Genomic DNA, 13,931 nt, shown 5'->3' on the forward strand with positions numbered 1-13,931 from the left:
CCAACGAATTGGTTTATTACCCGAGACATCATTTAGAAAGACCTTGCAAAATTGTTGTTCTGACCGTATGACAAAGACAAACCCTCCAATGCTTCAATTAAAAGGAAAAATATAGTTCAAAAAGTATTTGTCATAGAGAAAACAATGGAGAGAAGAAATAAAAGAAACCACCATCAACATTGTAACAAAATATATACCGCCTGCTCATAATTTCTCTCTCCTTTAGTCCATCAAAAGTGGCCAATTTACAAACAAAAACAACGTCACATCCCTAACCATTTCCAGATTGTTTCTACTACGTAAAGATTACACTCGTATTCAAGCTGGTTGTGGATCAGCAACCTTAGGCGATGCATCTTCATTCAACACAGCTAATTTCGAATATTATTATATGAGAAGAAAATTAAGTAGAGGGAGAAGTGTAGGGAGAGATTTTCATCATAAGATAAGGAGTCCTTATCTTCTCAAGGAGCCACACGACTTGCAGCTGGGTGGAGCAAAAATGGAGGAAGATGATGCTCTAATACTGCCAGTAACTCTGTCCTCTGGCCCGGCTCGTCTAGTACCACCCCTCCAAGTCTTCTTGCAGCTTCCACCAACTGCCCGCGATGCTTTTGTGATAATAGACGACCTCCGGCCTTGATGCACTCCCTGTACAAAGGCATGTATGCTATCGCCACCCTCAAGGGGCCAGGTAAATCACTTAAACAGATTGGAGATTCGCCCCATTTCAAAATTTGAACCAAGTTCGAGAAATGTACTTCTCCTTGTCTCAGTCCATCCAAGAAAGCTGCCTCTGACCAGTACTCTTGAAGAAAATCCCTGAGCTCGGGGGCAACAGGCTCATCTTCAGATCTGGCGATTGTGTCAGCAACAGCATAAGTAGCAGCAGGATCCCGTAAAAAGTCTGAATGGAGGAGAAACGCTACCCCATCAAGAGACCCACCACTTCTTTCACCTGCCGCCTTCAGAATTTCGATGCTGAGGGCAGCAAGAATGTGCTGGGGAACGTGGGGCAGAAGATATGCTGCAGCCTCGACTTGACTGCTTGATGTGGCAGCTGTGAGGGCGAGGCACAGTTCCATGTCTCGGCAACCCCTTTGAACAAACCACTCAACAACTGGTATGCAACCCCTCTCAGCAGCTCGCATCAGAGGACCCAAGAAAGCCATAGCATTACCCTCCTCCACTAGACACTCCATTGTACCGATTTTACCATAATGTGAAGCGAAACCCAATGCCAGATCAACATCCACATCCAAGCTGTTTCTTTGAGCAATCTAGCACCCAAAGTGAACCAAAACACATTAACATAGAGTATTAAACGAAGTTATCCAGTTCAAAACTTACAAGTGCAAGTTTCCAGAAGAATATAACACACGGGATTGCTCAAAATTGAATGAATGTGCAAAGAAAGTTAAGTCAACAGCAGCATCAGAACATATAATAGCATGGAAAAAACACAATGATCAAGTCAAAAGGGACAGAATTTGCAAAAACATCCAGGATTGTTGCTAAATGTCCATGGAAACAAATACCACAGCCTAAGTAACATTCAACCAACACCAGGGAAATAAAAAAATTAAAACAAGTCAACCAAGAAACAGACTTCAGAATTCCGACAATGAACAAAGCATAAACAAACAAAGTCCAGCTACTTCAGGGAAAGGTCCTTGTTGTTATGCTAATTGTTCTAGCGCCTGATGGCATCTAACCAAAGCCGTTGGTTTTGCCACAGAATGTTTACAAGCTTAAAATTCATAGATATCAGTAAGTAATGGCCAAGATGAGACCTTAAGTAGCGATGTGTGGTATGAACCCATCATTTAACTTATAGAATCGCCTGAAAGAAAAGCACAATAGAGTAAAGCATTGCCTGCCACTAAACGTCTAAATGTCTCTATTTCTTTCCTAGGAAGTTTCATGATGTAATCCATACCATAAATTCAAAGCCAGAGTAAATGACACATTGATCTTGGCAATATCTTGTACGGTTTATTGTATTTGGTCTGCTAGGAACAGAATGTATTTGATGGTTTAATGCCATGTGTTGATTCTCTCTTCGTTAAAATTCAGTTGCATTTATTTAGGGACATGTATTACTTATAACCTCATGAATCATCTTGCAGACTTAGTTGTGTAGCCTGTCATTGACTTGCGCTGGCCTGGATTGAAAACTATCAGTACATTGCTTATGATCAATTAAATTAATTTTACTGATTAGGAAAAAAAATTATAGCCTATACATTTGCAACAATCTAAGGACAATAGCTGATAAACAAAACGTAGGACCAGGGATTAGACAACAGATATAGGGAAGTGTATCATCTGGTGCGTGAGGACTGAGGAGGAGGGGAACGGGGGGTTTGGGGCGAAAAGAAGCATCATCAAAGGATAAAAGATTGTACAATAATATGGAAAAGATTGTGTAACAATTTTACCAATTAGTTGTTATTTGATAGGATTGTCAAATATTGTAAACGTGGTAGGATGATACTCTGATTTTGGTTGGATGATATTCAGTCTTCTAATTTTGTGGGATTAGATTAGCTCGTGATCTCAATATAAGATGTAATTGTATCTATGAAATAACACACATCAGTTATCTATCTTCAAAAGCCATGTTCATTTCTGCAAAGATGCTAAAGGAATTTAAGTACAAGCTTTAAAAAGGTGTCATATGAGCTACTGATTTCAGGACTTGCAAAGATAATGGCTAAAGTAACAACATAAATGAAATGGAGAAAGGAAAAAGGGTGGAAAATGAAAGTCAAATCAGAATTCAATGAAAGGATAGACATCAAGCAGCACACCAAATTGTCCAAAAAAATTTGTAATGTGGCACTACTGAAACCGCCAATGGCATGCTCATAAAATGAAAAAGAGATTATAATAGTTCACCAAATCATTGCTTAACAGCAATAAAATGTGATTACCTGCAATAAAATGCGAACAAGCTCTGTGCTCCCAAATCGTGAGGCCTCCAGAAAACATTGGTTGACATTGTCTGCGCCCCCCTCAACCAGCATACCCAACAGTCCTTGGATTGCTGTTGCAGATAAACCTGATGACCAACCAGGATCAAATGAACTAGAAAAGAGCGTAAGTGGGAAGCAAGCTGCATCAAATGCCTCTGTAAAATCTTTTCCAGTGAGATGGTTGCCAGTAATATCTAAAAAGGTCTTAAAAGCAGACAACTGGAGCTGGATTCCGACAGCAGAGGGATGACCCACTCTATCCCTATTACTCTGGCAACGAGAATGGAAGCTTATACATTTAAGAGCCCATTCAGTAAATTTCTGAACCTTGGCACCAGCTTCAGCCTTCAAAACTTCATCTCCATTGCATTCCTGCAGCCTTTCATGCAACCTAGTAGAACAGTACACTAAAACTCTCAAAACATGAAAAACATGTGAAAATTACAAGGAATGCAAAGAAAATGAAATATAACAACATTCACATTTTGTTTTCATCGTACGGACTACAAAAGCTCCATTGGTTCTTCAAACTAACACTTTCAACTTTCAGATTTCTGTTTAGTGATACCCGATCCTACAAAAGTATCAAGTGGTCCCCTCTCATCACCATTTGTTTCCCTAAGAGAAGGTTAAAACCCATACATGATTCAGTTACCAGCACATGAGGAATCAATATAAAAAGGTAGGTCCCTGCCAATTTAGTTTTCACCTTTTTAGTACAGAGGGTCATATTTCACGCTCTCCTCGATCAGAACAAACCATTGAGTAAAAGAAATCTTAACTTAGAACGAAAGCAAAATGGACTCTTTCAAAGAGTTTCTCTCAAGGGATTTTTGCTTGGGAAGATCTCTGTAATCACTCCCAAATGCAAAATTCTTTTACATATTTGGCTTCTAAATTTAACATCCCAATTGTGAGAGGGAGATCCAGGTAGAATTCAGCAAAGTCGCCTAATATAGCATGAAAGGAAAACAAAAGAAATCTTCCAGCTGTAAAAAGAACAGTATTTCGCTAGTTTGATGAGGGAAAAAACAAGTCATCTTGTTTGAGCATGTAAAAGGAGTAAATCAGCGAACCTCTGTGCCATCACATTAACAGTATCCGCCAGGCTCATTGTTCGACTCTGACAAGCAGTTATACAAGAAGCAAGAAATGAAGTCCTAAGAGCAGCTCGAGTGAAATCATATGCCCCATTAGCTATGATCTTCCTAATTAATCCAGTAATACCATCCAATTCTTGGTGTGTGCTCGAGAACCAGATTGAATCCAAGGAAATGCAGAGTGCATCATTAAGTGTCTGAAAATCTGCCAACAAGATCAGACTCTCAGCAAGCTCCCAATCACGAGCACTCACAGCCCCCTGAAACAACCGGCCTAGCTCAATTCTATCTACTCGACTGAGCTTTCTCTCGTTTTTCCCGTGATTGCGTTCAGAAGCAGCCAGCCTGGATTTAAGTTTCTCCGCACCAAAAGTACAAACACTTGTACTCAAATCTTCCTTCGTTACAAGTGGCGCTTCTCTAGAGAAAATTACATTGTTGGGGCTACCTCCCCCACTTTTCTCTGAGCTAAAACCAACAATATCAGTACCATATTCATCCTCATCACTCAGACTTGACTTCTCAGCATCAGCGGTTTCAATTTCCATTTCCATCAAGTCATCATCGGAACACTGACGTTGTTCGATATTTACTTCACCCTCTGTATCCAAGGATCGGCTGCCTATTTCACTTCCGATTTCACTTTCTCTACCAGCCACAAAAACCTTCTTTGCTTCCATAGGCAAGGTAACAAGGGAGACCTCAGTCCCAGACCTTCTAAACTTTATCCAACACACTCAGAACAACCCATTGAGTAAAAGAAATCTTAAGTTAGAACGAAAGCAAAAGGGACTTCTTTCAAAGAGTTTCTCTCAAGGGAATTTTGCTTGGGAAGATCTCTGTAATCACTCCCAAATGCAAAATTCTTTTACATATTTGGCCTCTAAATTTAACATCCCAATTGTGAGAGGGAGATCCAGGTAGAATTCAGCTACAAATTTTGTAGACATCGGCCAACCATCAACAAAACCCTACGAGCATTATAGCATCTCAATCAATAACAAAACTCCTCGAACGTCAAGAAACTGATAATCAATCCACATACATAAGGCGGAATAAATGTCACACAGAGTACAATTTTTCACAAAAATGCATAAATGTTAAAAGGATAGAAAAAAAATGGAATGTAGAGAAAGAAAGACCGACCTGAATAATTATCAGTGGGGGGGGGGGAGAGAGAGAGCCTGTGGGCTGCGTGCGAGTGGTTGCCCTTTCTTTTCTACTTGTGGACAACGATGCACTCAGCTCTTTTGTTTTATATTGATTTTCGGCCACCGAAATATAAATTTTTCAAAAACATTTTGATATATAAAATAAGAACATATGATCAATAAATTCCCGTCTCGATATTTAAATTTGTAACACAAAAAATATTTTTGTACTCACCAGGTCTACGTGCGTTTTTCGGGATGAAATTTGATACAAAATATTGAAAATCTGAAATAAATATATGACATTTGAGAATTAAATATTTTAAATCTGATACTAATATATGATTTTTGAATAATCAAACATATATAACAAATTTTAATATTAATGACAAGTCTATTTCAAATAAAAATTGGTACAAAACTTTGAAAAACTGCTATTAATATGTGATATTTCAGTACTAAATTTTTCATATCTTACACTAATATATGATTTCTTAATACACAAACATGTATAAGAAAATTTGTATTAATGACATGTGTTTCGGATGAAAATTCGGTACAAAATATTGAAAATCTAGTATTCATAAATGATATTTGAGTATTAAATGTTTTTAGATCTGACACTAATATATGAATTTTTAGTACCCGAACATGTATAATAAATTTTGGTATATATTACACTTGTTTTCTGATGAAAATTGATGCAAAACATTAAAAATGTGGTACTAATATATGATATTTTTGTATATTATTTCAGATCGGATACTAATATATGATATTTGAACATACAAACAAGTGTAGAAATATATTGAAACTAATATAGTTGTTCCAATTTTGTACTCTAAGATTATTTTTTGTACGAATCTAAAACAGTTGTCATGCAATATCATATATGTTCATGATTTTCATTATTATGTACCGAAATTCATCTGAAAAAATTATTGCAAGCTTAAAGAGTGCATAAACAATTTTTTGTGAATCAGAGACTGGGGAGAAAGTTTCGATCTGACAATGACTAAACACTTTTTATTACGCGGCTAGAATTTAAAAGCAAGCCTCCCTAAAATAAATAATAATAATGATGATGATAACGAATATATATACACACACATACACATACATATTGCATATTAGGTCATAACAAACACGATTATAAAATGAGCTAACTGTTCATGCCTACAAACTCCTTCAACAGTCGCCAGAATTATATTGTTGAAGAAGATGGAGAGAAATAAATGCCAACGTTGGGTTGGAAATGAAAAGTGTCTTGAAATTCGAGGGATGTTTCTGCTAATATAATGTTCATTCAATGATCAAATAATTTAGTTTGTTCTATATATATCCTTAACTGAAAGGGACATTCAATACATCCAAATTAGTTCAATGACATTAAATTAAATTAAGACAAAATCTTGTGAGAGATACGGGTCATTTTTTGTGAGACGAATATCTTATTTGGGTCATCAATGAAAAAATATTACTTTTTATACTAAGAGTATTACTTTTTTATTGTGAATATCGATAAGATCTCACAGATAAAGATTCGTGAGACCGTCTCACAAGAGACCTACTGTTAAATTAATTAGTCATGAATCAACCAATAGTTAATCACACAAAACTTAAATAAAAAACACACATACGATAGTCTCATTGGTCAATTTTATGAGATAGATATTCTATTTGGGTCGCTCGTAAATTTTTTTTATGTGCAAAAAATATACTTTTTATTATAAATATGAGCAGAGTTGATTCGTCTTACGAATAAAGATTCATGATATCGTCTTACAACAAACATACCCTCACTTAAATCAATGGCTTTAAACAAAAACCAACATAACCAAACCGAATTAGTTAGAAGAAAAAGGAATTTTTATGAGAGCGAGTTGAAAACATAACATTAGATTTGTTTTAAAAAATTATTTATTAAAACAAACATGTTGTGAAAAAGTAAAAATTTATGGTAAAAAGTAAAAATCTCAAACTCTCAAAATTTACCAAACTACACACTTTATAATATTTTTCTCTCAACTCAATTGTATCAAATCTTTACAAATGGAGACCTATTTATAGGATTTCTTTGGAAAACAATCCAAAAATAATTTCATCATCACGCACTAATTTTCAATATTCAACACCTAATTTTACCTAATTTTCAACATTCAACATTATAATTTTCAACACAAATATTTTTCATATTTTCAACACTCCCCTTTGTGATGATGATCATGATACAATGATGTCTTTATTACGTGATTTTGTACTGCCTCGTTAAAAACCTTACTAGGAAAAACACATTGGGATAAAAACCATAGTAAGAGAAAAAGAGTGCAGTCACGTAAACTCCCCCTCATGTTGACACGAACAATTCTTCACAAATTTCGTAGATTGCGCATCCCAATATTATATATGTGCTTTCTGAATATTGTTGTAGGAAGTGCCTTTGTGAAGAGATATCTGATGAGTTTTCACTTGATTGAATGTGACGAACATCAATACATTTATTCTTCTCAAGCTCCTTGGTGAATTTGAAGAACTTAGGATGAATATATTTAGTTCTATCGCTTTTTATGTATCATTCTTTCATTTGAGCTACACATGCAGCATTATCTTCATATAGTATCACAGGCTTCTAGTCGAATGATAATCCACATGAGATTTTGATATGTTGGCTCATTGATTTTAACTAAACACATTCACGGCTTGCTTCATGTAGTGCAATAATCTCGGCATGATTTGATGAAGTTGTTACAAGCGTTTGTTTCTGTGAACGCCAAGAAACTGCAGTGCCTCCACGAGTAAATACATATCCAGTTTGGGAACGTGCCTTGTGTGGATCAGATAGGTATCCAGCATCGGCATAACCAATTATACTTGGATTAGCATCTTTTGAATACAAAAGTCCCAAGTCTGTCGTTCCTCGTAGATAACGGAATATATGTTTAATTCCGTTCCAGTGTCTCTTTGTTGGATATGTGTTAAATCTTGCCAACAAATTTACGGCAAAAGATATATCAGGCCTTGTACAATTTGTAAGATACATAAGGGCACCGATAGCACTTAGATATGGTACTTCTGGACCAAGAATATCTTCATCATCTTCACATGGACGGAATGGATCCTTTTCTATGTTTAATGATCTAACAACCATTGGAGTACTTAAAGGATTTGATTTATCCATATTAAAACGTTTAAGGATCTTTTCTGTATAATTTGTCTGGTGAACAAATATTCCACATTCTTTTTGTTCAATTTGTAAACCCAGATAATACTTGGTTTTTCCAAGATCCTTCATTTCAAATTCTTCCTTCAAGTATGACACAACTTCTTGAATTTCCTTATTCGTTCCAATGATGTTTAAATCATCAACATATACAGCAATAATTACGCATCCGGATGTTGTTTTCTTAATGAAAACACAAGGGCATATTGAATTATTTACATATTCCTTTTTCATCAAGTGATCACTTAGTCGATTATACCACATTCGACCGGATTGCTTTAACCCATATAATGATCTTTGTAATTTCACAGAATAACATTCTCTGGGTTTTGAACTTTGTGCTTCAGGCATCTTAAATCCTTCAGAGATTTTCATATATATTACTATCAAGTGATCCATATAAGTAAGCTGTAACAACATCCATAAGATGCATTTCTAAATTTTCAGATACCGCCAAGCTAATCAAATACCGAAACGTAATTGCATCCATCACGGGAGAATACGTTTTTTCATAATCAATTCCAGGCCTTTGAGAAATACTTGCGCAACAAGTCGAGCTTTATATCTTACTATTTCATTTTTCTCATTTCGCTTTCGAATAAAAACTCATTTGTATCAAACAGGTTTTACACCTTCAGGTGTAAGGACTATAGGTCCAAAAACATTACTTTTATTTAGCGAATCCAATTCAACCTGGATGGCCTCTTTCCATTTTATCCAATCTTACTGATTTTTACATTCACCAAAAGATTTTTGTTCATGATCTTCATTATTATTTATGATGTCGATTGCCACATTATAAGAAAATATATCATCAATTTCTTCTATATCTTTTCGGTTCCATATTTTTCCAGTATTAATATAATTGATAGAGATTTCATGATTCTCGTCAGTTTGTGGTTCTGACAGAACATTTTCATCATCATGTGTTTCTTCAGGAACATCATTCTCTATTTTATGATCATCAAGTGTTTCTTCAGGAACATCATTCTTTATTTTGTGATCATCGTGTTTCTCTATTAATTTTCTTTTTCGATGATTTTTATCCTTGGAACCGACTGGCCTTCCACGCTTCAGGCGTTTAATGACATCATGAGTATCTTCAATTTGTTTCTTCGGAATTTCAATTCGAGCAGGGGCATTTGCAGCATGTATATATGATTTAGTTACCCCTTTTGTGTCTGCAAATGCATCTGGTATTTGATTTGTTATTCTTTGCAAGTGCACAATTTGCTGTACATCTTTTTCACATTGTTTTGTTCTTGGATCCAGATATAACAATGATGATACATACCATGTAATTTTTTTTCGGTATGTTTCTGTTCTCCCCCTAACATTGGGAAGATTTCCTCATTAAAATGACAATCAGCAAAACGTGCTGCGAACACGTCGCCTGTCTGAGGTTCAAGATATCGAATGATTGATGGACTATCATAACCGATATAAATTCCAACCTTTCTTTGAGGTCCCATTTTTTTTCGTTGCGGTGGTGCAACAGGCACATACACCATACATCCAAAAATTCTCATATGAGAAATATCTGGTTCTTTACCAAATGCAAGCTGCAATGGGGAGTATTTATGATATGCACTTGGTCTGATGCGAATTAATGAAGCAGCATGTAAAATTGCATTTTCCCATATAGAAATATGGAGCTTTGTTTTCATAATAATTGGTCTAGCAATCATTTGCAGACGTTTAATCAATGATTCAGCCAATCCATTCTGTGTATGTACATGAGCAACATGATGCTCAACAATGATTCCCATAGACATACAATAGTCATTGAAAGTTTGGGAAATAAATTCACCAGCATTATCAAGTCTAATTTTCTTGATTGTATAATCGGGAAATTGATTCCTCAATTTTATTATTTGAGCAAGTAATCTTGCAAATGCAACATTTCGAGTTGACAATAAACATATATGTGACCATCTGCTGGAGGCATCAATCAATACCATAAAGTATCTGAATGGTCCATATGGTGGATGGATTGGTCCACAAATATCACCCTGAATACGTTCAAGAAACATTGGTGATTCAGTTTGGATTTTGGCTGGTGATGGCCTTATAATAAGTTTTCCAAGAGAACATGCTTTACATTGAAACTTATTATTCCGAAAGATCTTCTGGTCTTTCAGTGGATGACCATGTGTATTTTCTATAATTTTTCGCATCATTGTTTAACCAGGATGTCCTAATCGATCATGCCAATTGGTTAATATTGAAGAATTATCAACTACCATGTTTGATTCAATGAGACTTATATGTGTATAATGCAATCTAGTAGGGAGAATTGGTAGTTTTTCAATCACATGTTTCTTTCCTGATTTATATGTGATAAGACACATATACTTCTCATTCTCTTCATTCATTGTTTGAGTATCATACCCATGAGAATATATATCATTAAAACTCAACAAATTTCTTTTCGATTGTGGTGAATATAAAGCATCATTGATTAAAAATTTTGTACCATTAGGTAACAAAAATTGTGCTTTACCACATCCTTCAATCAAGTCTACAGGACCTGATATTGTATTCACCGTTGTTTTTGTTGGTTTTAGTCCCAAGAAATATCTTTTATCTCGGAGGATAGTGTGCGTTGTACCACTATCGGGTATGCAAACTTCAGCCTTGGTCATAGCATTTTCTATATTTGAACTTCAAAAAAAATATGCAATGAAATAAAATTACTGACAATACATATGTAAATATAACACATATCATAATTGTACAATAAAACATTATTATATGAATACATGAAAAATAAATTATTGTACATTTATATTCTACCATTATATTGTTCATTCTCAGAGAAATCATTGAGAAAATCTGTAGCATCAATATTGTTCATTTCTATCCCACCAACATATTGATCATTTCCAGAGAAATCATTCATAAAATCAGCAGCATCAAAATGAGTTGAATCACTCAAACGGTCACTGCGTTCAGTGAAGTTGGTCTCTTTTTCTTTCCCCTTTATTGATTCTTTATAGAGTTTGCAAAGGTGCTCAGGGGCTCGACAAATACGAGACCAATGTTCTGAAGTGCCGCATCTGAAACAAGAACTTTCAAATCTTTTCGAGTGATTTTCATTAACACTCATGTTCTCATGATGCCTTTTCTGTGGGTGGTTCGTGACGCCATTTTGAGATGAGTTATAAAAATAACTATCTCTATTGTTTTCAAAACCACGGCCTCGACCACGACCACGACCAATTCCACGTCCACGTCCACGTCCACGTCCACGACCACGACCTCGACCAAAACCTTGTCTTTGAATTTGATTTTGGTTTTCAGGTTTAAATTCATTTTTACTTACAGCATGTACTTCTGGAAAATACTGTTGATCCAGTGGATCGAGACTGATGATTTTTCATTAGCAGCTCGTTGTTCTTTTCCGCCACAAGAAGACAGGCGATGAGTTCAGAATATCTCGCAAATCCACGCACTCTATATTGTTGCTGTAAAGTTATATTTGATGCGTGAAACGTGAAAAATGTTTCTTCAAGCATTTCCGATTCTGTAACCTCATGTTCACAAAATTTTAGCTGCGAGATTATTCGATACATCGCTGAATTATAATCACTGACTTTCTTAAAATCTTGGAATCTTAACATATTCCATTCATCACGGGCGGTCGGAAGTATAACTTCCCTTATATGTTCAAATCTTTCTTTCAATCCTTTCCACAAAGTCATGGGATCTTTTTCGATGAGATATTCACATTTAAACCTTCATCGAGATGTCGACGCAAAAATATAATAGCTTTTGCTTTTTCTTGTGATGAAGATATACCATTTTCTTTAATGGTCTTGCTTAGACCCAATGACTCAAGATGCATTTCTACATCGAGAGTCCGTGGCATATAATTTTTTCCCGTGATGTCGAGCGCAACAAATTCGAGCTTTGTCAAATTTGACATGGTGGTACTAAAATAAATTACGATGCATTTTATTAATTAATGAATATTGTAATACAAAGTAATGGATAAACAACAAGTACAAGCATTTGTAAAAATAAAGAAAACACACGAGGAGGATATTCTCCGATAAATAAAAGACTTGTGAGCATGCTAACCAAAATAATTAAAAATAACATTGAGAAAGCCATCTTCTTTTTTTTCGAAAATTTGATGAAGAATAATTTTTAGAGAATAGGAGAACGTTGGAGTGATTGAAAGAGTTTGTGAGATCATATTTATAGGGCAAAAACTAGCCGTTTTGTTACCGTTTATGACCGTTGGTGTACAAAAAAATAAATGTATGTATTTGTATAATTTTATGGTAATAATATGGTGTATATAATATTAGTAATGTTTAAATAATTATGTATATCATATCACATTATTATAATGAAGTGTCATAAGTTATTTTGTTTAAAAACCTTATAGGCTTTTATACTTGTCGTATCCCTTACCGGGAGTGTGGGATGTCGTCTTAACATCCTCCCAAGATTTATAACAAGTTTTTGAAAAATTTATTTTTATTATTTCTAATAATAACATTATATTATATATTAAATATATACACAATAAATAAATAACAGTAAAATAAATATTATTACTTTTGTTACATTTTTCTTCTGTTTGGAGCTTGGAAAAGTATGGAGGACTTTTAGAGCTTCGTGCTGATAACGTGTTGTGAAAAAGTAAAAATTTATGGTAAAAAATAAAAATCTCAAACTCTTAAAATTTACCAAACTACACACTTTATAATATTTTTCTCTCTACTCAATCGTATCAAATCTTTACAAATGAAGACCTATTTATAGGATTTCTTTGAAAACAATCCAAAAACAATTTCATCATTACATACATCATCACACACTAATTTTCAATATTCAACACCTAATTTTACCTAATTTTCAACATTCAACATTATAATTTTCAACACAAATATTTTTCATATTTTCAACAAAACCCAATTAATCCATAGGAAACTTTAATTGCTACAGAAAAAAGAAGAATAAAGATGTATATAATTAGCACCCATTATTGTAAAAAAAAAAAAAAAAAATTAGGACCCATATGTCGCGAAAGTCTCGAAGGAATATGTTTCTTTATGCTTTAGAGGGCAGTATTTTATATTCTACCCAAAAGATATTCCATAGAGTAATACAAAGTGAATTTTTTTTTAATAAGTTTTAATTATTGTTTTATTCCTAAAATAAATATGAATAAAGTTCATTTGGTATAGCTACAGATCAGAATAGTTGATCATGGGATTTTCTTAAGAGATGTATATTCAATTAAATCTAGTTCAATTGAATTTCCAATATTTTTTGTACCCATGATATACAGAAAATCGATGCGTATAAATATATAATTTATTAATCTCAACTTTTTGAAAAATAAGTCATTTACGAAAACAACATAATATATAACTTAATTTTTTTTATAAAATATATATATATATATATATATATATTTCTAATCTAAGTCATGTGAAATGCCCTCAATAAAAAACAGCATTTATAA

At 34.3% G+C, this 13,931-nt stretch overlaps 1 protein-coding gene across 2 annotated transcripts; it reads right to left on the reverse strand.

The window, feature by feature from the left end:
- Positions 1-92: 92 nt before the first annotated feature.
- On the reverse strand, positions 93-5,299 carry LOC142542272 (ankyrin repeat protein SKIP35-like). 2 transcript variants are annotated; one of them, XM_075648828.1, is made up of 4 exons: positions 5,225-5,299; positions 4,055-5,049; positions 2,937-3,369; positions 93-1,280 (listed from the first exon to the last, which is right to left on the reverse strand). In XM_075648828.1, exons 2-4 carry the CDS (start codon positions 4,756-4,758, stop codon positions 465-467), a joined length of 1,953 nt encoding a protein of 650 aa, XP_075504943.1. In that variant the 5' UTR covers positions 4,759-5,049; positions 5,225-5,299; the 3' UTR covers positions 93-464. The 2 variants fall into 2 exon arrangements, with proteins under 2 accessions (XP_075504943.1, XP_075504942.1); XM_075648827.1 differs by lacking the exon at positions 5,225-5,299 and having other exon boundaries at positions 4,055-5,208.
- Between the last annotated feature and the right edge of the window lie 8,632 nt (positions 5,300-13,931).

The sequence above is a fragment of the Primulina tabacum genome, chromosome 4 (genome assembly GCF_025594145.1).
Source record: "Primulina tabacum isolate GXHZ01 chromosome 4, ASM2559414v2, whole genome shotgun sequence".
Classification (NCBI taxonomy): domain Eukaryota; kingdom Viridiplantae; phylum Streptophyta; class Magnoliopsida; order Lamiales; family Gesneriaceae; genus Primulina; species Primulina tabacum.